General features: G+C 43.3%; 1 protein-coding gene across 6 annotated transcripts in view; it reads right to left on the bottom strand.

The window, feature by feature from the left end:
- LOC138570011 (survival motor neuron protein-like) overlaps positions 1-24,405 on the bottom strand; it is a 354,362-nt gene that overhangs the window by 210,904 nt on the left and 119,053 nt on the right. For 4 of the 6 annotated variants that reach the window (XM_069648543.1, XM_069648568.1, XM_069648549.1 and 1 more), the window contains 2 exons: positions 15,593-15,784; positions 13,848-14,045 (listed from right to left, as the gene is read on the bottom strand). The exons of 1 other annotated variant lie outside the window; for it this stretch is intronic. In XM_069648543.1, coding sequence (XP_069504644.1) covers positions 13,848-14,045; positions 15,593-15,784 — 390 coding nt within the window. The remainder of the gene's footprint in view (positions 1-13,847; positions 14,046-15,592; positions 15,785-24,405) is intronic. One more of the 6 variants, XM_069648577.1, reaches the window with a different exon arrangement.

Below are 24,405 nucleotides of genomic sequence, written 5' to 3'. Positions count from 1 at the left end.
TTTCCTCCCTCCTGCCCATAACACTGGATGAGGTCTCTAAAGTGGTCTGCTCTATGAAGGTCAAACAGGCGCACCCCTGCTCTTATAGAACCATCAAAGACAACATCTCCTCTTTCACCCAGTCCCTTGATGATTTCTGCAACTACTCCCTCACCACTGGCTCTTTCCCTCAAGCACTCCCTTGCGCACCCTCTCCTAACAAAGACATCTGCTGACACCTCTTGCCTGGCTAACTATCGCCCTATCTCCACTACCCCCTTCCCGGGTAAACTCTTGGAGATGTTGGTCCTCCCCCCTACCTGAACCTTCATACTGAAATTGTTGGTTGCCTCCATGACCATCAATCTGGATTACGGGCATCCAGATGCATGAAAACTGCTCTCCTGAACACCCGTGAAGACACGCTCGCAAATCTGGACTGTAACTCTGCACCACAGATCAGGCACTTGATTGGCTGACCCATTTCTTCTCCACCACTTCTCTCTCTACCTGTGGCGTCTTCCAGGGCTCTATACTATTCCCGTGGCTCTTCAATATCCATCTTGCCCCTCTTGCTCACCTGATCTCCTTCCCAGTATTGTGCTGATGCGACACATCCTCATCCTCCTCCTCCTCCTCCTCCTCCTCGTCCCCCTCCCCCTCCTCCCGGATTGTCTGATCACCATCCAGGCATGGTGTGTAGCCAAAGATCCCTGTCTTAATGCCAGTAAGACGTAGTTCCTTCTCATTGGGACACCTGCACCCGGTTTTCCTCCTACCCTCTAGCTGCCCTCCTTGGGCCCTCTACCCTCACCATCCTAGGAGGCCAAAAACATTGGGGTCATCTTTGACTCTGCTCTCTTCTTCACCCCTCACATCTTGGGACTTGCAAGAAGGCCCACTTCCAGCTTAACCTTCTTAGAGGCATTCTCCCTTTCCTCAGCTGATCCCAGAAGCGCAACATCTCCAGAGCTCTGGTCCTCTCTAGGCTAGGCTACTGCAACAGCCCCTTCCTCAATCTCCCCCTTTCCTCCCTACACCTCCTTCAGCTAATTCAGAATAGGGCTGCAAGACTTATCCTTGGCCTCAAGCCCAGAGACTGCATTTCTCCAGCCCCAATATCTCTACACTGGCTCCCAGTGGCCAGAAGGATCAAATTCAAGACCCTTTGCTCTCCAAGGCTATCTGGGGTCTGGGACCAGGCTATCTCCAACGTTTCCTACCTAAATACTTCCCTGCTAGAGCCATCCGCTCCTCTAACTCCAACTCTGTTTGTCAAACGCTTCCCCAAGTAGAGAGTGGGGGGCAGGTCTCTCTCCTCGACTGTACCTCTCTTTGGAACAGCCCCCTACCTGCCTCTCAAAGCTCTGCTTTTCTCCACCTCTTTCCCTCTTTCCCTTCCCTGCTAATCACCCCACTGCCGCTGAGACTAGCGGCCTGGTCCTTCATGAATCTCCTAGGCTACCAGGCCCTCTACCCAGTCGACACCAGCATCCCCCCGGTCCCCTCAGCACTACTCTTAGGGGCCCACCTCCTAACGGCGGTCCATCCCACCCATGGGATTCCTCCGCCCTAGCACTTAGCCAGTGGCCTCCTCCCACGGCTCCCCTTGGCACTTCCCTCCCGGGCTCCCAGCAGCACTTGTCCTCAACCTGCTCTCACCCCCCACCACAGCCCCTTCCCTTCCCTATCTCCCGCACTTCTTTTCACTTCACTTGCATGTCTGAACATCACAAGGCCTAGTAGGACCACAATTGGACATTTACTGTTTTTTCTGCTGTTATTTACTCTCCTATTTCCTCCCCACTTTGTCTTATGGCGCCTCGAAAACACCATTGCATTGTTTAGGTGCCTAACAAATGCTCAACAAATAAAATAAATAATGGTTTTGTTGAGTTGGGTTCCTGGGATCATAAATCAGACATGGCGGGTACCAATTGAATTTATGCTGCCGGCCTGTTGTGCCGCAGGAGATAACACCAGGCACCATTGTTGCAATTCTTTTAGAGGCAGTAGTGACGAAGAAGAACAGGGATTCTACTCTCAGGCACAGATGAGGAAGACGGAGTATGGCACACAGCTCTGTGCATCGATCCCACCTTATCGCTAAGAGACGTTGTGAAAATGCATTTATTCGGGTTAGCCTGAAGCTCCTCCATTTTCTTTCATGCATGCATTCCATTTTTGTGATCTATTTTTTTTAATTTAATTTGTGTTTTAGTCCAAAGAACTTTTCACAAATTACATACAAAAAAGTTTCCTTTTCAATTATAAAATATGATAAAAGGTAGAGAGAAAAAGAGAATGGAAATAACATTGAAATGATAAAAACATTTGTCCATTCATTTAATACAAGTTTCTATTTGTAGTTGTTTTATATACTTTGCTACTGCCACTTGAACCATAGGCAGCTTAGAGTGAAACAATCTTCCCCACAAATCTTGTGGTGTTAGAATGGTATATTGATCAAATAGAGGTTTAATTAGCAACCATCGCTTCATCATTAAAGCATCGCATTCTGTTAGTATATGACATAGCGTTTCCTTGCATGTTGGAATATTGCAGAATCGGCAGTACGACTGCTCTTCTTTTATTTGCCGCCGTTGCCTCATTATGTGTCTAGTGTTGATCACATTAAATTGAAACCTCACATAAATTTGTCTATATTCCGGTGAAGGAAATTTTAGCAAATATTGCTCAGCTGTTTTAAAAGCCTTCTCCATTCTTGTGAGTTCATGAGAAATGGTAGGGTTTTTACATTGTTCAATTGTACGTATCCAATCCATATGCCACAGTTTAGATTTTGCTTTGTTGGGATTTGCAATCAATGTCTCTGCAGTGATATCTGCCATATCCATTACAGTTTTTGCAAGTGAACGCCACTGGCATGGAAATTAATGATCAGATGCAAGCATATATTCGGCTGTAACACAAATTAGTCATTCACCAGTAGATGTCATAAGTAGTTTCCTATACAGGCTTAACACCTTCCAACAATACATGGCATACAGTGATAGCAATCCCAATTCGTGACGTATAGCAGACATCAATACACATTGTGGTAGACCCAAGATTCTTTTCCAAAATTTATTTTCCATGCGAGTCCAGAATTGATACGACATAGTACTATTAGAATCCAAATCATATAAGATAATGGAAGTTATCTTCTGGGTATAAAATGTTATTAGCGGTGCATAAGAGAACTTACAGTACTTATGTTTTAGGAGAACCGCCTGTGATCTTGCAGTTCACATTTTTTCTTGAAGATCTTGATAATAAAGCAGATCTGAGTTTCGCTCTCTTATATTAATTCCAAGATATTTATACTGCTTTATCTGTTCCAGTTCATTTCCATTAAGCTTCCATTTATATGAGCATTTCCTTTTGGTCATTGTACTTATTAACACCTTTGTTTTCCAATGTTAATTTCAAGATGATTTAACTCAGAATAGATTCCTAACTCATTTAAGATTTTTTGGAGACCAATGGGGGTTTTAGACAAGAGCAACAAATAATCCGGATAAAATAGCCAAGCTACCGGAGAAAGCCCTAGACGGGGTGGATCTGAAGTTATGGAAGAGAATGAATTATTCATATCATGAATAAAGAATATAGATGCAAGTGCACACCTCTGCTTAAGACCTCGTTCAGTCGGAATTGAAGGTGAAAGTTTACCATCAGCAGATAACCGAACCTTAATTGAGGTATCAGTATGGAGTTGTTTTATTAATTTCAACAGATTCGAAGGACAACCCAATAAGCACAATTTATGGAATAAAAAGGGTCCTGCTTACAGAGTCAAAAGTCAACCTAAAGTCGACAAATGGCATTTATATACATTGTTTGGATTTTGCTATATGATGTTGTATGGCCGAGACTGTAATTAGGCTAATCGAGATGCCCATGTCCGGAACGAAACCCGTCTGATAGGGGCCAAACAGATTATCTCTATTCATCCATGCAGTTAGATGTCCCAGGATCAGCTTAGAGAACAATTTTCTGGGAGCGTCCAGTAAAGCGATCGGACGATAGCTCTCTGGATTTGTGCGATCCCTTTTTTTAAATATGGGCACTATAATGGACCCTTTCCAGCTAACCGGAATTTGTTGTGGGCGCATTACCTCCTGAAAAATCAGCATTAGAATGTTAGACCAATATTCAGGATTAGCTTTAGACTGATGGTTAGACAAACCGTCAGGGCCAACTGCTCTGGACTGAGATAATTTACCAATGAACATCTTAATATCTATATCAAATTTCACAGGGGGAAACAATAGATCGGCACATACAGTATATGTTTTCAATGCACTTTCTTTAGGATAAAGCTGTAAAAAAATTTTAGTCCACATACTTGCAGGTACTGCATTCACCTGCAAAGAAACTTGCAACGTTGAAGTACATGAGTTGTGAAGATGCCATATATCGCCAGAATTTCTTGAGGCAACAGCTCTAAGCATTGTTTCACCATCGTGTTGATATATTAATGATCTTCTAGCTACTACCCAATTTCTATATTGTGCTTTTAAGCTCTTGATTTCCCATACTATTTTTTTATCTTTATTGAATATAGCTGAATAATTCAACTTTTTCAATATTTAAACAAAATTAGGTTACATATTAAATACATCACAAACATCAGATAAAATCAAAATAAAAATGGAATAAAAAGAGACAAAATATAAACATAACCAAACAAAATCTTTGGAAAGGGCCAAAACTTATACGAAACTTAGCTAAATGTAAAAAAGAAATTGTGACAATTTATATACCACATACTATATCTCTGTCATGCAATTTTACTTGCCGTATTGCTTTTCGGAGTTCTGTTTTCTTTAACTTGATCTGTAAATCAAAACTATGCTTGTGCTTAAACATCGGTTTCGACCACCTGCTAGAAGTCTCTTGAAGTAAATACAAACTTGAGGTATAGTCCTGCTGTGTAGAGCACGCATACTCAGCATTTTTACTTTGAATTTGTAAGGTCAAAAAGCAATTTCTGTAGCCGTTTGGGGTTAAAATAAGTCGATTACGACCATTACTAACCATCACTTCTCCCTCATATCTATGGTGGTTATACGCAGGGACCCGACAGGGCCATGCCCAGGTAACCACAAGCTGTTTGTGATCACTTTGGTTTTGAGTGTGAACTGAGAATCGATTTATATTTGGGAATAATTTACAGTCAGTATAGATATAATCAATAACTGGATTGTTGTTGGTCACGATGCCAAGTAAACTTAGCTGGTAAATCACCCTCAATTGCCCCATTGAGCATGACCATCTGTCGGCTATGCATTAAACTGTTCCATCTTTGTGCTCTCACCTGCGAGAATGATGGCAGTCACCTCTTTATCCATGGCAATGAGGTCAAAAACAGTAACTATGTCAGTGAAAAAGACTTCATCAGTGATGGTCAAATGATTCCAGTACACATTTATCACTGCGATGCAATGTTGTTGGAAAATGATCCTCACCAATTGTAAATAACTATTGATGAGAATCCATTCATTCAAACACAAACCCATTGAGTTTCTTGTGGCTACCAGAAGGCCGGCAGAAGGACGGCCTTTAGATTTGGATATAGCTGGGTTAATAAGAATAGTATGCTCTTCCCAAACTGGGCTTTTTGACAAGCAGGTCTCTTGTAAAAGTATTATATCAACATCATCAAAATTGCTACTAATCATTAAACAGTTGTGAGTGAACATAAGTATTCCAAGAAAGTAACGTCAAAGATATGTGTTGAGGTTCAGTTATTGGTCATAGATTTGAGGAACATCATCGTTGTTGAGCATGAAAGTGGGGGTCACTTACTCGTGGTGCATTTGTCTTTAGAGATGCACCAAAATACACCCTATTCGGCCCAACTTTCGAACCAGAGTCTAAATCAGATGATTGGCATAAAGGTCTTTTCGTAATTTGGACCGAATTATATTGTTCAAATGACTCATAGATAAGGGTGAATCCGAAGTCAAAAATTTCTGAGCGAGATTGCCAAATCAGATTCAATATGGCTCCTGATCGTATCCATAATCTTACGTAGGATAGATCAGTCTTATGTAAAAATTCCACTTGATCTATATCGCTAGTCGATATATCTTCAAGAGCCGCTATATCTGACAAAATATTCAGGACTGATGATCGATTCGGTCTGCTCTGCAATTTTGGATCACTGTGTAATAATGTAATTGACTGGAGGAATTACTTGTTTGAGCTTTTTTAAAGGCACTGTCATGCTCTCTCGCTGAGCATGTAAGGATCACTCATCAGAACCTATAATAAGGGAGCATTGTACAACCTTCTCTATGTCTGCCAGTCTTGCTTCCAGAATTTTCACAATAGACTCTGACGTCTGAACAACATTCGGTGTCAAACATACATTTCCATTTTTTGTTTCTGCGTTTCTGAGCAGACAATTCTTTTGGGGATTCAATAGCACCTATCAATTCATCAAGTGGCTCAAGCACCGTCAATTGACTTTTAGCCAAGTGCAAGGGTGCTTTCACTATGGTGTTTTGCTTAGCTATTTGCTTATACTTAAAAGTGATTGCCTCACTTGCAATTTGCTTTTGCTTTGACGGTCTCGTAAGCTGTTTCAGGAATTGTTTTGACCCAGAAGCAGAAGCCGCGCTAGGCAGCATTTTCATGTCCTTAGATTTTTTTTCAATTGTGGAATTGACTTTTTCTTATCCACTTGTTTAATCGGAATTTTGAAAATATTCTAAATTCAGTCATTAATTGTGCCTTACATGTCGTTGGTGATAAATCTGGGCCATCACTCCCCATAGATTCGATGACAGTCTCGACTATCACAGAATCATCCGGTTGTAGGTCAAATGATCGAATCTAAATGGTCGACAGGTCAAATGATCGACACCAAGAGGTCAACAGGTCAAATGATCAAATTTTGTTTTTTGTTTTTTCACATTTATTTTTGTTTTGGGTGGGGTCCCACCCAACCCCTTTTTTTGTTAAAAACTACTTTTTTCCCTAAACGAAAACCTAAAAAAATATATATAACTAAAAAATAAATTCGATCATTTGACCTGTCGACCAAATTGTGTCGACCTTTTGACTGTCGACCCTTTGTCCGTCGACCATTTGACTAGACCCCGAATCATCCACAGGTAATGCTTTGTCAACCTCATCTAACGGGGGATGTGACATTATGTCATTAGGCCGGGATACGTTTTTAGGCACTGCCTCATCATGGGACGGCTCCAACTCATCCATTGATACTTCCTTACTCAACAAGCTCTCTTTGTTGTAATGGCTTATATTTCTTTCTGACACTATCTGTTTGGTATGTCTTTGCTCAGCAAGAATTTGTTCTAATAATGCTGTCTATATACATTGTTTTTGTTCTAACGATTCATAGAGTTTATGCATAGTTGTTAAAGCCAAATTCATTGAAGTCAATGTAGTGTAGAGCAAAACATTATTACCAACAGAGCACTGCAAAGATTCATCCCTCTCCACCCTTCTTTAGGAGAGCATTGTGAGAATACAATAGAGGGGGGCGATGAGTTTGCTGAAGCCCTTGCAAACAGAATTGAAGATTGAGAAAGAGGGATGGGCATAGACCCTTCATTCGATCCTCCTTTACTATCCTCATTAACTTCTACATCATCATCAAGCTTGGCCGGATAATTCAATGGCAATTCGACAATTTCAGTTATTAAACCCGTAATATTGGGTATGTTGTGACATACTTCAGCATGAATAGGGTCCACATGAGGTAAATTGGTGAACGTAAATATGTCCTGTTGCCTACGACTGAACAAGCACATTTCCATTCACCAAATTGGTCATTTGATAGGAATTGAAGCTCGAAAGGGAATGTTTGCATATTATCCAACCTTTCAGGCAGGATGTATGTTGGAGTTCCATATTGCTCCTTTTCAGTGAAGGGTATTAAAGAGTCAGTATCATGGGTTGTCCAAGTCAACCTAGACATAGTGTGATCACTTATGTCAATTAACGGCAAACCAGGTGTTGCGCCCGCCAGTTGAATAGAAGTTGTAGGTGGTTCAAGACTCATTGCCATACTATTTTTCGCAAGATCAATTGAATAAAATGAGCGTATATCTGCAGACGCTGAATACGCTCTTTCCTTCACTTTCTCCGAAGAGTTATTTATTGAATTCAAAACCTGTTTTGTTTTACACAGTGTTCATTTGAGACGCTCAATTAGTTTCAGAGTCTCAAGCTTGGAAGGCATGTTTGTTTTTAACATGCAAAGTTTCACAGTTAAATTTTTACGCATAGAGACCAGCAATAATGATTTCAACATATCAGGTTAGCACTAATTATAAAACTAATTATAAAACTTAACTTCATTATTGGCCACAATACCCACAAAGATTGATATTATTAAAGAAAGGTAAAGAAACTCGCCTGCCCGTTCTGTCCAGCTCTGTACAGCCTCAGAACAGCCCTTGCAACAGGGCTTACACACAGGCGTGCGCACACGGGCGCGAGCACCAGTGCTTAAAAAGGATTGTGGGTAAGTGGGCGGGAGATGGTGAACTTAGGGGAAAAAAAAGAAAATAAAAAGGATTTTTTTTTCCCCTTCTCCCCACTTCTTTAGGAAACAGCAATTATGCCTGGAAACACACCGTGCTGCTTGAAAGTCCAGAAGCAGATGAAAAACGCTTGCCAGCAGCAGGAGAAAGTAGCAGCAGCAGGAGAAAACGCCACAGCCCAATCACAGACCATACACACAGGCGCGCGATCTCCTATTCAGAGCTGCAAGGAATATGTTTGTCGCCGCACAAGAGTGCTGAGCCACACAGAACGTTACAGCAAAGTAGAATGAGCTAATTGTTTATACAGCCTTGGATCTTATACTGCCCGGACAAAGCGCAATAACATATTCTCATCTGCATCTGTTAATTGCGTTGGTCTCACAAATGCATGAACAAATAATTCTGTATGTACCAGGAAAGGGTTATCCTAAATAACTGTAAAACATACCACTGCACAGTAACTCACAGCAGCCCTCTGTCATGAAAACAAAAGATAATATTGGTAGGAGTGTCTCCTTTCAGTGAGAACAGTCTGTGGTCTGGTAAGGTCAGAAAGTACAAGCATGAAATCCCTTTATGTCACACAGAAAACCCCATACGTAGCAGGGAGCTGTAAACTATCTAGGACATCTATGACATAGCACTCGCAGCAGGTGCATAAAAGACGCAATTTTCTTTCTGTAAAATGCTCACTTCTCCACAGCTATTGTAGTGTGGAACCTGGATCCGCTTGCAGCAAATACATTCTGTTTATACTTATCTCTGTGTACGCTGGTCTTATCTTGTTTGCAGTGCATTTACCAGATTTTGGTATTACGTGTCCATCAAGCAATTATTCGAAGACACCGAAGACATAGAGATGTTTTTTTTTTATTGGGATGCCTTGCCAGATAGCGATAGAGCAAAGCTTAGTACCCATAGACAATGCTCATCGTTAAAAATACATTGCCATATTGGAAGGAGGATTTGGAAAAGGTACCAGACCAGTTATGGACCAGCAATCCTCATGATATCCGACTGCTAAAGAGTGTTGGAGCAGTGTGAATCAAATTTAAACCTGCTGCCATATTACCATGGGTTAAGCAGTACCCCATGTCTAGAGAGGCAGATGAAGGGATTTACGAGACCATTATGTGTTGTTAAAGCAAAGCATAATATAACCTTTTGTGTCCTCATGAAACTCTGCCATCTTCCCTGTGAAGAAAACAAAGAGGGCTAGTTGGAGGGCTGTCCAGGATTTGCACCCTCTTATTATTGAGGTATAATTTCCGATGGTGCCGAATCCTGCCATAATTCTCGGTAATATGCCCACTGAGTCGCTCCCCCTTCACAGTGATTTATTAAAAAAATTACTTCATTTTTCTTGGCCCCCTTACACCTCGATTTTCAGTACCTCACGGCGTTTACGTATTGTGGTCAAAGATTCGAGGACACAAGGTCCCCCACAGGTACTGTGAATCTCGGAGTGTGTTTAACAGGGTGGTTTAAATGGATTTGGTGAATTTATGTGTCCAGTATCATAATTCAGTACATAGATGATTTATTAGTTTGTAGCACTTCAGAGGATTCAATAATGCTCCTCACCCTGCTTTCGGAGAAGAGGTACAAAGTTTTTTTTTTTTTTTTTTTTAAATCGCAGTACTGCCAGACAGAAGTCGTATATTTGGAGCAAGTGAGATCGCCAGTTCTGCAACTGTAGCTAGTGGATCTTTGATTAGTCTAGTTACGTGAGGCCTTTACTGCAGGTGCTTAAGGAAGCGCAAAAGGTGAAAGGTCCAATAGAGTTGTCTGAAGAAATGGTGACTTGGTTTCGGGTACTGAAGGCTTGCGATTAGTAATGCTCTGGGTCTTGGCGACCCCAAATTACAAGAAACTATTTTATGTATTTTCTCATTCGAACAGGCAGGTGATGAGAGCAGTCTGACTCAGCAGACATCGCTAGGCCACAAACGTTTCATGTACGACAGGAGACTTCTAAACCTAGTGATGCAGGGATGGTTCCCTTGTGAGCAATTCAAAAGTCTTCAACCATTACTATGCGTTGCCCAGGGACATTGTATGTGGAACATGCAGTCTTTGCAATCTTGGAACAGTCCAAGTCGACTGACGATGCAAGGAGTTTCAGGATACGAGGTTATATTATTGAACACATCGATACATCCCGTGCAGTGTTTCCTAGTCAACCCTGTGACATTTGTAACTGAGCCAGTGCAAACTAATGATATTGTTCATGATTGTGCCACTTATGAGGGGGAAGAGAGGATAAACTTTAAAGAGGATGCTCTCGAGGGAGGTGAGGTACTTTGTCGATGGGTCGTCAACCATCAATCAGGACACTGGTGAAAGGCATACAGATGCAGCCAGTGTGGGCTTTGTGGACGGGGAATATCAGGTCAGCCTGAAGAGACAGTTGCCTTGGTATCACTCTGCGCAAGCGGCATCACCACTGGCACTTTTAGAGGCGCTAGAAATGAGTAAGGGGAAGGCAGTCACTATTTATTCTGACTCTGCGATATATCACCACCACTGTACATTCAGGGTTATCAATGTGGCAGAGAAGAATGTTTAAGAGATCTGATGGGACCCCTGTCCAGCATGCTGCGCTGTTATCTCAACTAATTGATGTATTAACTTTGTCTACAAAGATATGGTTAGTGATGCGCTGTGCATACTAACTGTACTAATCCAATAGCCCTCGGGAATTATCCCACAGACAAGGCATCGAAGGTAGCAGCGTACTTACCTTTTACAGGTTCCCAGAAAATGGAAACCGTATTCCAGGAGGTACATTTGCCAGTCCCATACACCCCAGTCCCGGTGCTTGAATTGAGATACAACGGGAAGTCGCTAGAGAAGAACAAGAGCTCTAGAAAAAGAGGCTGTGTCCTTTGCCACGGATTTGCTATGGAGACAGGAGTTGACAGGGAAGGTAGTAATTCCCATAGCTGCTCCTTGTGGATCTAGAGCAACTAGATTAGCCATTCACACTTCTCTGTGACAAACTGCAGCAGAGCTCCAGAAAGAATTGTTTATACCGAACCTCCAGGAACAGGTAAGTAGATCTGTAGGGAACTATGTAGTATGCAAAAAATTCAATCTCAGAAACACTATGAGGCCAATAAGGGGAGTCTTGCCTAAGCCCTCTGGGGCCATTCAGGAAGCTCCATATTGCAATTGTGGACATGATCATGAGGTGCAAAGATTATCGGTACCTTATTGTTGCTATTTGTCCATTCTCTAGGTGGCTCGAGGATGGTCCCTGCGTGCATCCGGATGCAAAGTTTGCAGCAAGATTTCTGGTGGGGGTGGTATTTCCACAGTGAGGAATTTGCAGGGTGCTAAAATCTGACAATGGAACCCACTTTTTTTAATGCCTTGTTTGCAGTAGTTACTTCACTTTTTGGAATCAAATACAGGCTGTGTTCGGTGTACCACATGCAGGCCAACGGGATTGTGGAACGGTTAAATGGGGTCCTCAAGGCCCGGTTAACGAAAACATGTAATGATTTGGAAATGTCATGGTACTCTTTTTTGCCCCTAGCACTTTTTTATTTGAGAAATCAGTCAGTAAAAGAACACCACTTGAGCCCCCACGAGATAGTGATGGGACATATGCTAAATACACCTCTCTCACCTGCATGCACTACATCAGACGCATACAAGACTGCAGAGGTCATAGGAGAGTACCATAGGGCTTTAACCAAATGTGTCAAGATTATATCTTAACAGGTTGTATCTTCTCACCAACAGACCACAGGAGAAAAAAGCAAGGAAACCAACAATCAACACAAGCTACAGCTACTCCTGGGAGTCCACATTTACATCTGGGCCTTCGTACAGCGTTGGAAGGAGCGGCGCTTCCATGGGCCGCACCGTGTTATTTATGTGACTAACTGCTGTAACGGTGGATGGCAACAAGATTTGGGTCCACGTCAGCAATACCTGAAGGGGCACAGTCATCCCTCCACCGGCACAGGAACAGGCTCAAAATGAAGTATGCCCCAAGGATGCGCCATTCATTCCAGTGGAAAAGAAAGGTGAAGAACAATCTGGGATTTGAATTTCTCCATTTAGAAAAAGATATATTGAAATGTATAATGTATGTTAAAATAAATGTTTATATGGTTTTTGTGGTTCACTTGTCATGTTTGAAGGTGGCAACAAGTGTAAATGTAGAAAGTTTAAATGTATCTAGGTTTGTAGAACCTACGGATGTATTATCAAGTCTAAAAAGTCGTCTCGATATTTATTTCTTGGTTAATGGGGATGATGAAATATATACCACGATAGATGCACATGGTTTTGCAGTGGATAATGTATGGTACTGCCATATGAGGAAGGTTGGGAGAGAGAGACCAGTAGCATATTGCTACATTTGCACTCCCACGCTTCTGGTGTTCCTAGAGTGTTTATCCCAAGCGAAGTAGAGATAGCAGATGCGCTGTGTCTAATGCACCTACCATTGTATATGGTCCGAGGGCAGTTTAAGGGGCAATCAGTTACATCATCTGTTATTACCTATAGATGAAGAATGTTCCAATGTAGATCGTAAAGAGCAGGAGAATGTCCAGTGTATACAAAGAGTTCAATTACGTTTAGAAGGAGCCGTTTCTTCTAAAAACTGTTCGGAGCAATGGATGAAGAGTAGCAGAGCTGGAGGAATGAGGGGATTCGCTGAAGAAGGGATGGCACGTAGAAACCAAGAATAAGGGAATGTGTAGCAAAGTTATTTGCAGCATCTGAAATGGCTCAAAGTGCCAGAAAAACCTGTTAAGAGACAGCCACTTAACCATTTTTAACTATGTTTTAAGGACAATGGCACAGTGCCCGTTGGCACAAATGGGAACTGCAGCTGTCCACTTTGCAACACTGATCTGGCTGGAGATATGGCTGCCCTTCTGGAAATATTTTGGACGTGTGGATCCCATACCTACAGCCAGTTGCCTCCAGCCTGGCTAGGTGTGTTTCTCTACACTCCACGTGCGAATCTGCATAATTCTCTTAATCTCATAATTTGTGCAGCAGTAGCTAGTACTGTGGGGCCTATGCTGCACTTAATGTTTATATGATGGTACATTTGCACTGAGCTGCCTATGCTGTGGGAGAAGCTAGCAGTGCTATCCCTGTCCTGAACCTGATACATATGTGAAGACAGTTTACACTTCTGCCACACATTTTGCCCATGCTGCCCATGCTTCCACTTTCATAACTGCATAGCCTAAATTTATTTATTGATTTCCTTATTGGTGATTTGGAAGGCACCCACTGTGGGCAAGCTGCTTTATGGTGCCATTATTAAGAAAAACACGTAAAAAACAAAATACACGCCATTTCTCTTACCCTTTTGTGCGGTTTTGCCTTCTCATCCCCAGGAGGGCTTGGGGGCAGCAAGTTCTCAAGGGTTTGTTCCTCCTCATTCCCGTATCCCTCATACACCAGCAGACAGCTGCCTTCTTCCTCATCCACAGAATGGATGCGAGCAGGGTACACCAAGCCATCTTGTGACCAGACTGCTCTGCAATCATCCCCAGCTTTCCACTACGTGGCAAGGGAAAGGGTATAAAAATAAATTAATTTGCAGTCATTAAATTGGCTCTTAATGAAATCCCAGAGATCCAATATCCAATCTCGGATTCCAGGGGCCCAATAGCAGATCATGGAACCAGTGGCCAATCCAGTTGACTTACTTTCATACCCCAGGACACAGTGCTAAACCCTACACTTGCAATAAATACTTTAACTAACCTCCTGATTCGATTTTTGAGATTGAGTGAGCTAATAGGACCACCTAGAAAGTGGACAATGACTATCATTTGCCCGCGTTATTAGCCTTCAGAGGCTGACAGACCGGCTCAACAGGTGGGCCATAAAGTTAAAATTGGGGTAGGTCAGCGAAAGAGAGCATGCCTGGGCGTGCATGAAAGATAAAGTGGATGGGGCAAAGAGAGTGACACATGGTGGAAACAGAGAGCCTGGATGGGGCATGGCGCATAGAAGTTGAAGGGATGGGAGAGCTTCTGCAAAATGAGGGAGGAACAACTGGTGAGAGAGGATGGATGTTGTAGTGAGGAAGCGCAAGACTGGGATGAATGAGCCAAGTAGGGAGTACGGGTGGAGCTGGGAGAGAACAGGACGGTGGACCATATCAAGATGGAGATAAAGAATGTGGGGTCAAAAGGGCCAATGTTCCTGAATAGCCTTATTTCTTTCGACCTGCAAACTAAAACCGGATTTGTGTTCCACTCGGGCTCATTAAGCCATCCAGAAATTCATAGTCCTCGTAATACTTAATTTTTCAATACAAAGAGGTAATTCAGTTTGAGGTGCATACTATACAAAATAGTCAATATTATAATTATTAGACCTACAGATTTTACTCCTTAAAAACAGGTACATACTCATAACAAAAAAACAGACATACAGAGTTTGTCCCCTGCTTTCACGACAGAACACCATGGATATTTCTGCATCAGTAGTACTTCCTGATCTTGAGCAGTAAAAATGCATTTGTTCATTTATACAAATTGCTTGGTGCAAAGAAGCGTACATTTAAAAAGATACCGGTTTTTGAGTTCAAATATATTTTTACTCGCACCCAAAAAAAAGACAAAAAAAGACCCTTCAGGAATCCACAAAAGCATTTTTACTCCCAAATTCAAACTCAAGAGTTCTTATATAGAGACCCAATCAATATTATCAGCAGCATCCCAAAGCAGAGCATCAGTTTAATTAGATCACAAAGGGGTATGAAGGTACAAGTAGCAGACCCAATACAAACCTTCTGTTGATATGCGGGCAACAAACCAATGTAACATACAAAAAAAAAAAAAACAATTTACAGACACTACAAACATAACATTGAAAAAGTGTTTTAGTCAGCTAAAGTTTTAGCAATGAAATTGATATGAAAATGTTGCCCTTAAACAACAAACATGTGATGCTAGTTAACACAGTCATTTTGCCATGTTTCAGTAACGAAAATGTCAGATACCCAGAATAATCTATTGGAGCAGTGATTCAAGTGGTCTGGACACCATACGCGGCTAAAGCCAGTCTGTTGGAGTGGTGCTGACAGTGTTGCTCACCGTAGAGTTCTGCGTCGCTGGCACTGCTTGGGATGAGCTCTGTGAATGCTTTCCATTGCTCCCTGTGGAGTTGTGCAGTGGTGGTGTGGAGTGCGTGGACGGTGGCTTCTTTTTCTTCTCCCCGGCGTCATCTCGCTGAGCTGAAGGAGATCCATCTGCTCCCCGACTCTTCTCGCTGCACCTCAAGATGTCCTGGAGGCATCAAAAAGTGGAGCCACGTGAGGCAGGATCAGGATATTCTTCATAGGGGGTGGGGCACAATGGGGCCCTCCTCTCAGGTTGTACAATGAAAGGAGGCCAAAAGCTTATGGGAACATGCGTGAGACAGAAAAATGAGCTTCAATGAGAAAAAATGCTGTGGAGCAAACAATTCAATGTCTCAATAGTTTGTATTCAACTGCCAAAAATAGTATACTAGGTTCCAATACAGAAGCATTCAAAATCACAACGTCTTATTCAGACATCTGCATCACAATGACTCTGCGTATAGAAATAAAGGTCTTAACCTACAATTGAACTAAAAAGCTTGCAGCAAAATCAAAGGGACTAGCAGAAGGAAAATACAAGTCAACATGAAGGTAAGGTGGGCACATTAAGTTATCCCCTGACCAATAAATCACAAACTCCCACCCTAACTACATCCTGCCGGTAAGATTGCTCATATCTGTGATCTACACGTTCCAATTGCAGCAAAATCATCCTTCCCCAAGTCTATAAAATGAGTACCACCTTTACCAGAGTTATTAATAAATCGCCTATAAAACATGTTCGATGTACAGCACCACGCGAAAACGCTAGCTATATAAATGATAGACTTAACATTATAACAAATGTTGGTTTAAGTGGGGATACTTGCTTTCATAAAGAAGAAAGCGATGAAACAAAAATCTCATTAAAACAGAGGCTTGCCAAAACGGACATAAAAAAATAAAATAAAAACACACTCCACTCTCAATCTACGGACATGTGCTCATGTCACTTTCATGCAAATAGTTTTCTGTAGTTAATCGTGCCCAAAAGCGTATGCAATTCTCCATTATGGGTATGGTCACTGAATTCATTAACATTGAATGAATTCCTTCCTCTTTGCCAGATCCCAAAAGACTTAAAAACAGAGCAAAATCGCTCTTATTTTATAAATTCCATAAATAACAATAAATATGGCCTAGCTGGTTTACAGTTGTAGGTTTTTGGCAATTTTAGTTACAGAAACCACATCACTGCTATTTAAACTATTTCCATGGTATAGCTAATGCAGAAAATGAAAATTGGGCAGGAGATGGGTAAGGGTAACTGTAAAATGCAGAAATGACAAGAACAACTTGAGCTAAAAGGGGCGCTGCCATCTCACAGTAGGATTTTAGGTTAGTTAAATGTCAGCGCGACGCCCACAAGAACGGCAAAAAAGACAGGCTCATAAGAGCGCGACATGCTTCCCCCTAGCGGAATGCAGAAACGCACACTGCCCATGCTGGCGGTAAACAGGTAAGTTTCACTAGAGGGGAGGGCCCTGACAGTAGGTGCAGGGATACCCATCTCCCTGAAATTGCAGAGGAGGAGGGGGAGAGAGAGTGGCCTAGGCAAAAGCATACTTTGGAAGGAGCCCCTCTCCAATGTCAGACTTTTGTGAGAGATATACTGATAATTTACCTCAGTTATCTTTGTACAATATGTACATCGTGATTGAGCCTCTTTCTTTAATAGTCTCTCTGCACTCGACACCGGAAGAGAAGGGCATTTAAAAAAAAATAAGATTCCCATGATGGGGAACCAAGATTACAGGAAAGTAACTTGTCCTTCTCCATCATGGATTTTTTTTATTCATATGTCAACCATTGGGGAGAGTAGCAAACCCATGCCTCACATGTGGGAGGCTGGAGAGAGCAGACAGAGAAAAATAAATAGGGAGATTCTGCCTCCCATAACTCGAACCTCCGAAATTAGGAGCACTGCGACTTGTAAAGTTATTGCAATGAAAATGTAGACAAATCTGCTCTGCTCTGCTGGAGTGCTGTCAGTGATGTGCTGGAAATGTATGTACAGACTTCCAGGTGGCTGGCTGCCTTACCACTTTCTTCAAGGGATAATTTTGAGGAGTACAACAGTAGCCCCTTTCTTTCCTGTGCAATGTGTTGTGCACTCCACTAAAAGGGCTTTGTTTACAATGCATGGCACAATCCCCCCTGCAATCTACTTCTCATAAGCTGAAAATCCATTGCAAATCGCATCATAATTTACAAAGAGCTGTTCCGATTTTCGACAATATTTTGTTCTCACTATGTTATAACAACATTCTTTTGCTACTTAATGTGTGTAAAGCCCTCTCCGCTGCAGTAGAGGGGTTAATGAAAAAAGATGGCAAAGAAATGGTTTGGTTAATGTGAAATTCAGAAATCACCTTCTGAAGAAAAGAAGGGAGAGTTTTTAAAGCTACTTAATTTTTTGTAAAGCAATGAAAATCTCATGTGACACGAAGTGTCGATTTTGCTACCTGTTCTTCAGAGCGGGATGTGTAAACTAAGGGAGGAAAACTGCAGGCTAACTAAAGAAGTCTAGGGAAATACCATTTCTTCTCTGCCTGGTTTGAGGTCTACACCTCTCTTTAAGCTGCAAAAGGTAGAACCTCTTCCACTTGAGTAAATAGGGGCTCGGATAGACTGTCTTGGTTCTTTCCTCAAGAAGGCCATGCAAACCTCTGGAAGATTCAAATGACCGTACTGCAAACATCTTTGAGTTCATGTTCAGAGAAGAAAGGCTATGGTAGTACTTAATGAGTTTCATTTTGGACATGAGTTTTGCTCTGCATAGTATACCATGGTCCATTAAGATAAAAGTATGAGGTCTGAGTACAATCCAGTGGCATGGTCACTTGACTAACATGTGTGCAGCGCGTTGGTGCAGTGTACTAGAAGTGTTGCACTGAACTGGCTATGATGAGCCAGTTGTGATGCTTGGCCAAGATGTGGCAGGGAAACTTCCTCTCCCTTGGGTTCACTCATCAGTAGGGAATATGTTAATACTTGATTGTTTTTGGGCGGTGCCTGGTTTTCACACTACAGCCAATGGCTGCTTGTTTCCTCTCCATTTCATTTGAAACTTCTGTTGGAAGTGTGGTCAGGATTGCCAGGGAAAGGTCCGTCACTGTAGTTATTCATAGATGGAGTGTCCACAGAGGTTTAAATACGTCTTAGAGGTAGTGGGAAATGGATTAAACTACTTCGCATCAAAACCAACAGATTCAAGCTGCTCCAATTCGGTTTACATAGGATAAACCTCATCATCCCAGTGAAACAGCAGACCTTCAAGCCTAAACCTTCCGCACCCTGGTACACTCAAGAACTCATCCTCAAAGAACAAACTATCAAAAAACAAGAAAAGAAATGGCGAAAGTTCTGCAGTGCATCCGACCTCACCCTGCTCAAGGAACTCTGTGCTACACTCACAGCTGATTGATCAACACTATCAAAGACAACTACTACAAAAAAGACCATACCCAAGGCCAACAATGAAAGCAGAGCCCTCTTCAAAGCAATCAAGCACTGCATCAACCCTCTGCCGGACCCACCAGTAGCACACTCCATCGAAAAAAATCCATCCATCCACTCTTTTTTTTTTGTCAACAAGATCAATATGATCCGTCAACACATAGACACCAACGCCGCAACTGACAGCACACTACACATCTCGCACAACTACCTGCACAACTTTCAAGACACTACCTGTGGAAGACCTCACTTCCACCTTAGCATCCCTCAAGGCCACATCGTATGTGGCGGACATCCTCCCTGCCTCTGTACTCAAGACCCTTCCAACAGAAGCACTCCTCCCTTACCCGACAATCATCAACAGCTCCCTAACTCAAGGCACCCTCAAGAACGGAGCTCAGCAATTACCGCTCAATCACCCATCTTCCCTTCCTAGGTAAGATCCTTGAGAAAGCAGTAGCCATGGAACAACTCCAACACATCAAAGCCAATAACCTCCTTCAGTTCTACCATTCTGACTTGAGTCCCAGATGCAGTACAGAAACAACTACCATCAAGGGGATCGACGATGCCCTTAAATCCTCAATGATGACAATCCTTGCCTCCTGGCTCTCCTTGACCTCTCAGCTGCATTTGAGACAGTAAACCACTAGACACTCTCCGACAATGTACATCATTGCATGGGGATCAGCAAGATCGTCCTCAGCTAGTTCAAATCCTACCTTGCTGATCGCCAACAGTTCGTACAAATAGATTCTTCCAAATCACCAACCACACTTGTGGAGTCCTGCAAGGATCCATCCTCTCCCCCATGATCTCTACATAGAACTGCTTGGAACCCTCCTTGCTCCACACAACATCCACAACCACCAATATGCAGAGCCTCTCCCCCCCCCCCCCCAAGATATCCTTCATCAGCCTGCCTCACCTTGATCCTGTCCTGGAAGTCCAGTGGCTACCTGAAGCTCCACCTGTCCAAGACTGAATTCCTACTACTGACCAGCAACACTGAACACCCAGACATCCAGACCCGACTCTCTGCTATGAACCTCAAGGGCTTCACACACCAGCTGGCCACCTGTGCCAAGTCCCTTGGATTCAACATCAACAGACACATCACGTCAAACAGCACATAGCAAGGAAGACACAAACAGCTTGGTACCAACATTTCTTTCTCCTGCAGAAAATCAAGCCCTTCATCCCAGAAAACCACTTCATATCTGCTGTCCAAGCCTTGGTGCAACTGCTCTCCCACCTGGATGGTGCGAATGCCCCTTCGGAAGGCCTTCAGCGACCATCCTGGCTCCCCCGTGTTGTATCCTGCATGCTGCAGCAAAGCTTATTAAAGGACTCTGAAAATTCGGCAATATCTGCTCGACCCTCATCGAACTGCACTGGCTCCCGCTGCAAGTCTGCATCATCTTCAAATCCTGTTGAATCATCTACAAGGATGTCAACCTGAAGTCCCCAAGCTACCTCACTGAGAAACTCAAATCCGGAGGCCTGCGATCCACCAGAAGTAAGGAAATGTGCAGACTTGAACTCAGACGGTGCAGGAAGGAAAGAACCAGAAGACATGCCTTCTCTGTCGACGCTCCAAGACTCTTGGACCTCCTGCCCGTCAACATCAGACTTGCACCATCGCATCCTTCAGTTCAGGAAAGAGCTCAAGACCTTCCTCTTCAAGTAATGGTTCCACCCTAACCACTAGGCCCACACACCCTGCACTCCTTTGCTCCACACCATCTCCTCCCCTAGTTGCTTGTAGATCCCTTGCTGCCAATTGCCCATACTCGCCCTCACATGTTAGCCCACCGTTACCTTTTTCTCTGCTTCCCTCACTATGCTCTTATGATTGTAAAGTGCTTTGTTGCTTCCCAACGCTAGGTTTGCACTCAATAAATACCTTAATAATAATCGTCTGTATGTGCTGCATACTCCTAAAAAAAAAAAAAGGAGGCCAATCTTGTATTGGGGGTACATCTTCATGCCAATCAATCTGGCCCACGATGACCTCTTCTTCTAAACGTAATGGCAGTAGATCTTGATAAACCTATCAGCTAACGCTTTGGTGGCGTTATTACCTGGTTGGAACCTTTTTTGACACGCACCAAAAGGTCTAGTCTTTTATCTTCAGGCAAAAACTCTGCAACTTTTCCACTGATTCCCATAGGAAACCGTCATATTAGCATAGAAGAGTTAGAGAACGTGTAGCCCTGACAGATGTTGCTCAAGCTGGGCACACCTTCCAACCAACTGAGTCCATCCTGTGGGTTTCCTCGTCATGAGAACCCGATGATAAACAAGACATTTTCTTTCAGCAACAGTGACTATTAAGGAATCAGGTGAGGAGTCTTTCCTGAGAAATAAAGAGTCCAACTGAGGAGCCCTGCAGAGAGGCAAGTATGTCCATGATTGGTGGAAGCAGGCCCTCCATCAGACGAATTGGAGAACTTGTTGGATCCCTTTCTTGCAAGGACTAGACCATGATTGAGGCTTCCTGTCTCAGAGGTGCAGTTGGAAAGTTCTTTTTAAAAAAAGGCTCACTTAAGGATGCCTGCAACTGTTATTCGGTCATCTGTCAGACACTATACCTGGAACGTAAGCTGGCGAATCAGCTGACAAAGTATATCAGTCTCTATCAGTATCTTCCCCATGTGGTGTGGTAGCATGGGGTTGTGCATCAGCCCTTGGTAGGAAGACTAAAGCATTGTTCTGGCCTTCTCGGTAGATCTCCCAGAGTTAGTCTCAGGTACCGCAGGTGTAAAGGATACTTTTAGAGACATCTCAGAACCTCTTCTTTTTGCCAGGGCAGTTCGATGTTGTGGCGCCCAACGTCAAGAATCCAGCAATGCTAGACAACGCTGGCTCAACATCGTAACAATACTAAACCTAGATTTAGACGGCAAACAGGTTGTCGCTGATATCGACAGCTCATGATGGGTGCTCCAATAGATTCCAATGGTGTCAGAGCTATGCCCCTGAAGATTCAAGAGACTTGAAATCTTCCTTCATGGACTTCTTAGGGGTACAGGCCCCCTCGAAGGAGACTCCCATGGAGTTTTCAATAGAGTCTATCTTCACCCTCAGCCTAATGTCCTTTGTCTTTAAGTCATCGACAAAACAAATAATTGGGCACTCGTGCAGGATGCGACAGTCAGATGTTCTTGAATTCTTACTTCCACAGGAAGCACACTTGTCTCGCTGACACCTTAGTCACAGGACAGCCAGAGAAAGAATTGGGCTGAGGAAAATAATAAACAGGACAAACTCCTGATTTGAATGACAAAATGCTCACATTATGTAGTTATCCATCGGTGGCTCAGAGTGAACTAAAAAGAAATGCTTTGAATCCATGAAAAACACATACATTAAACACTGCTAAAAAAGGATGCGAAAGAGTTCCTGGTGGATCCACTGCTCACAATGGGGAAAAGTGAACTTAGGTGAACTAGAATGTTTTCTGGGAGCTGGCTGCTCCCTTAAAATAACAGTACCATTTTCTGCGTTTGCAGTTATCTTTGCTGGTCTGCCTACTGGTTTTCATTTTCTGCTCAAACGGCATACGTTTTGGAGGTAAAGGAAGGTTTATTGCGCTGAGCCGCTGCAAACTTTGCCGCCATCAGTGCTGTAATCAGTGGATAGGGATGTTGTGTTTGTGTTCAGCAATATAGTTTAGTGTGGGGGAATAGTTTCAAGAGTATGCTGGGAAAAGCCAGGTTTTGAGGGCTATTCTGAATTCCAGGTGATTTTCAATATTGCAAATGCGTAGGGGTAGGAAGTTCCAGATGATTGGCGCTTGGATGGAGTACGAGGATCCGCCTCGCATGTAGGAGCTGTGAAGTGGGACCACTAGGCGGATGCTGTGCAAGATCTGAGATTCCTTGAGGGGTGGTAGTGCTGCATTTTATCTTGAAGGAATTCCGGGCCGGTGTTGTGGATGGCCCGGTGGGTGATGTACATGGTTTTAAAAAGGTAGTGTGTCGACCGATCAGGAGCCAATTGAGAACTTTTAATGTAGGGCTGATGTGTTCTTTGGGAGGTGGGTTAATGAGCAGGCGTGCTGCAGCGTTTCTGGATTCTTTGCAATTTCCTTAGTTGAAACGCTGGTGCACCTAGGTAAAGGCAGTTTGCGTAGTTTAGGTGGGAAAGGATGATGGAGTTGATGGCCAAGAAGCAGTGAGGATAGGTGAGGGAAGGCAAGGGAAAATACGCCTGAGAATCCGTAGATGAACAAACAGGTTTTAGATACGGAGGTGGTGTGCTGGAAGAGGGAGAAGTCTGTGTCAAATGTGTATCCAAGGTTTTTCACCAAGTTGGAAATTGCTGGTGCGGTTCCTAGGGATTGCAGACACGGAATCGGTTGGGGAAGGAGCACAGTTTTCCCGCAGACCAGGATTTCAGTTTTTACAGGGTTGAGGATGAGTTGGTTGATCATCATCCAGTGGTCAATATCCGAGAGGCAAGATGACAGGTCCGAATTGTCTGAGCCTGTCGATTTGGGGATTTTATGAATGATCTGGGAGTCGTCTGCATAGTTGTAGCAAGTGAGAGTGTGGGAGCGCATGATTGCGGGTAGGGGTTTTAGGTAGAGGTTGAAGATAAGGGGAGATAGGGATGCTACGTGTGACACCCCTTTTCTTACTGGTCGTGAGGTGGAGGTGAACGGGACAAGACGCTTGCCTGGCATAGAGGAGCCGATGCAGAACGAGTTGGCCGCTGGGGGCAGAGGAACCCGAAAGAGACTTTGCCAGATGAAAACCGCTGCTATAGCACAGAGCCGGCGCATCCTAGAGCCGGACCACAACGCATACGTGAGGAGCAGGGCCCAGGCTCAAGGTTCTTAAGAGGAGCGAGATCGAACCATGACCAAAGGGGATGCACGGTGTGCCAAAACCGCTGAAGCGGAAGGAAGCAACAAGGAACTGATGGCGCAATGAGCCTGGTCCCAGTGCAGAAGGAGTGACTGTCCCCCCCCAAAAAAGATCACAGCGATGAAGCAGGTATGTGGCAAGCAGCGGGAGGAGGGCAGTTAAGCTACGTGTGGCTACAACTAGGAGCCAGAACAATGAAAAAGCAAACCAAGTGTCAAAGGAGGCCAATGGGCCTATAAACCAACAAAGACTGAGGGAAAGGGACAAAGAGGGTGAAATTGAGAACCACAAGCTGCAAGGGCTTTTTGAAACCGAAAAGCAATTGCAATACTGAAATGGGCTGAACTTGAAAACCATTCACTGCAAGGGGCTGTTAGAAAACAGAAAAGCAATGAAATACTGAAAGGGGTGAACTTGTGAACCACCACAATAAAAGGTTATCAGAAGTTAGAAA

Source organism: Ambystoma mexicanum, chromosome 1p (assembly GCF_040938575.1).
Source record: "Ambystoma mexicanum isolate Mex_15411 chromosome 1p, UKY_AmexF1_1, whole genome shotgun sequence".
NCBI classification, from domain to species: domain Eukaryota; kingdom Metazoa; phylum Chordata; class Amphibia; order Caudata; family Ambystomatidae; genus Ambystoma; species Ambystoma mexicanum.
This window is presented reverse-complemented; position numbering and strand designations above follow the sequence as displayed.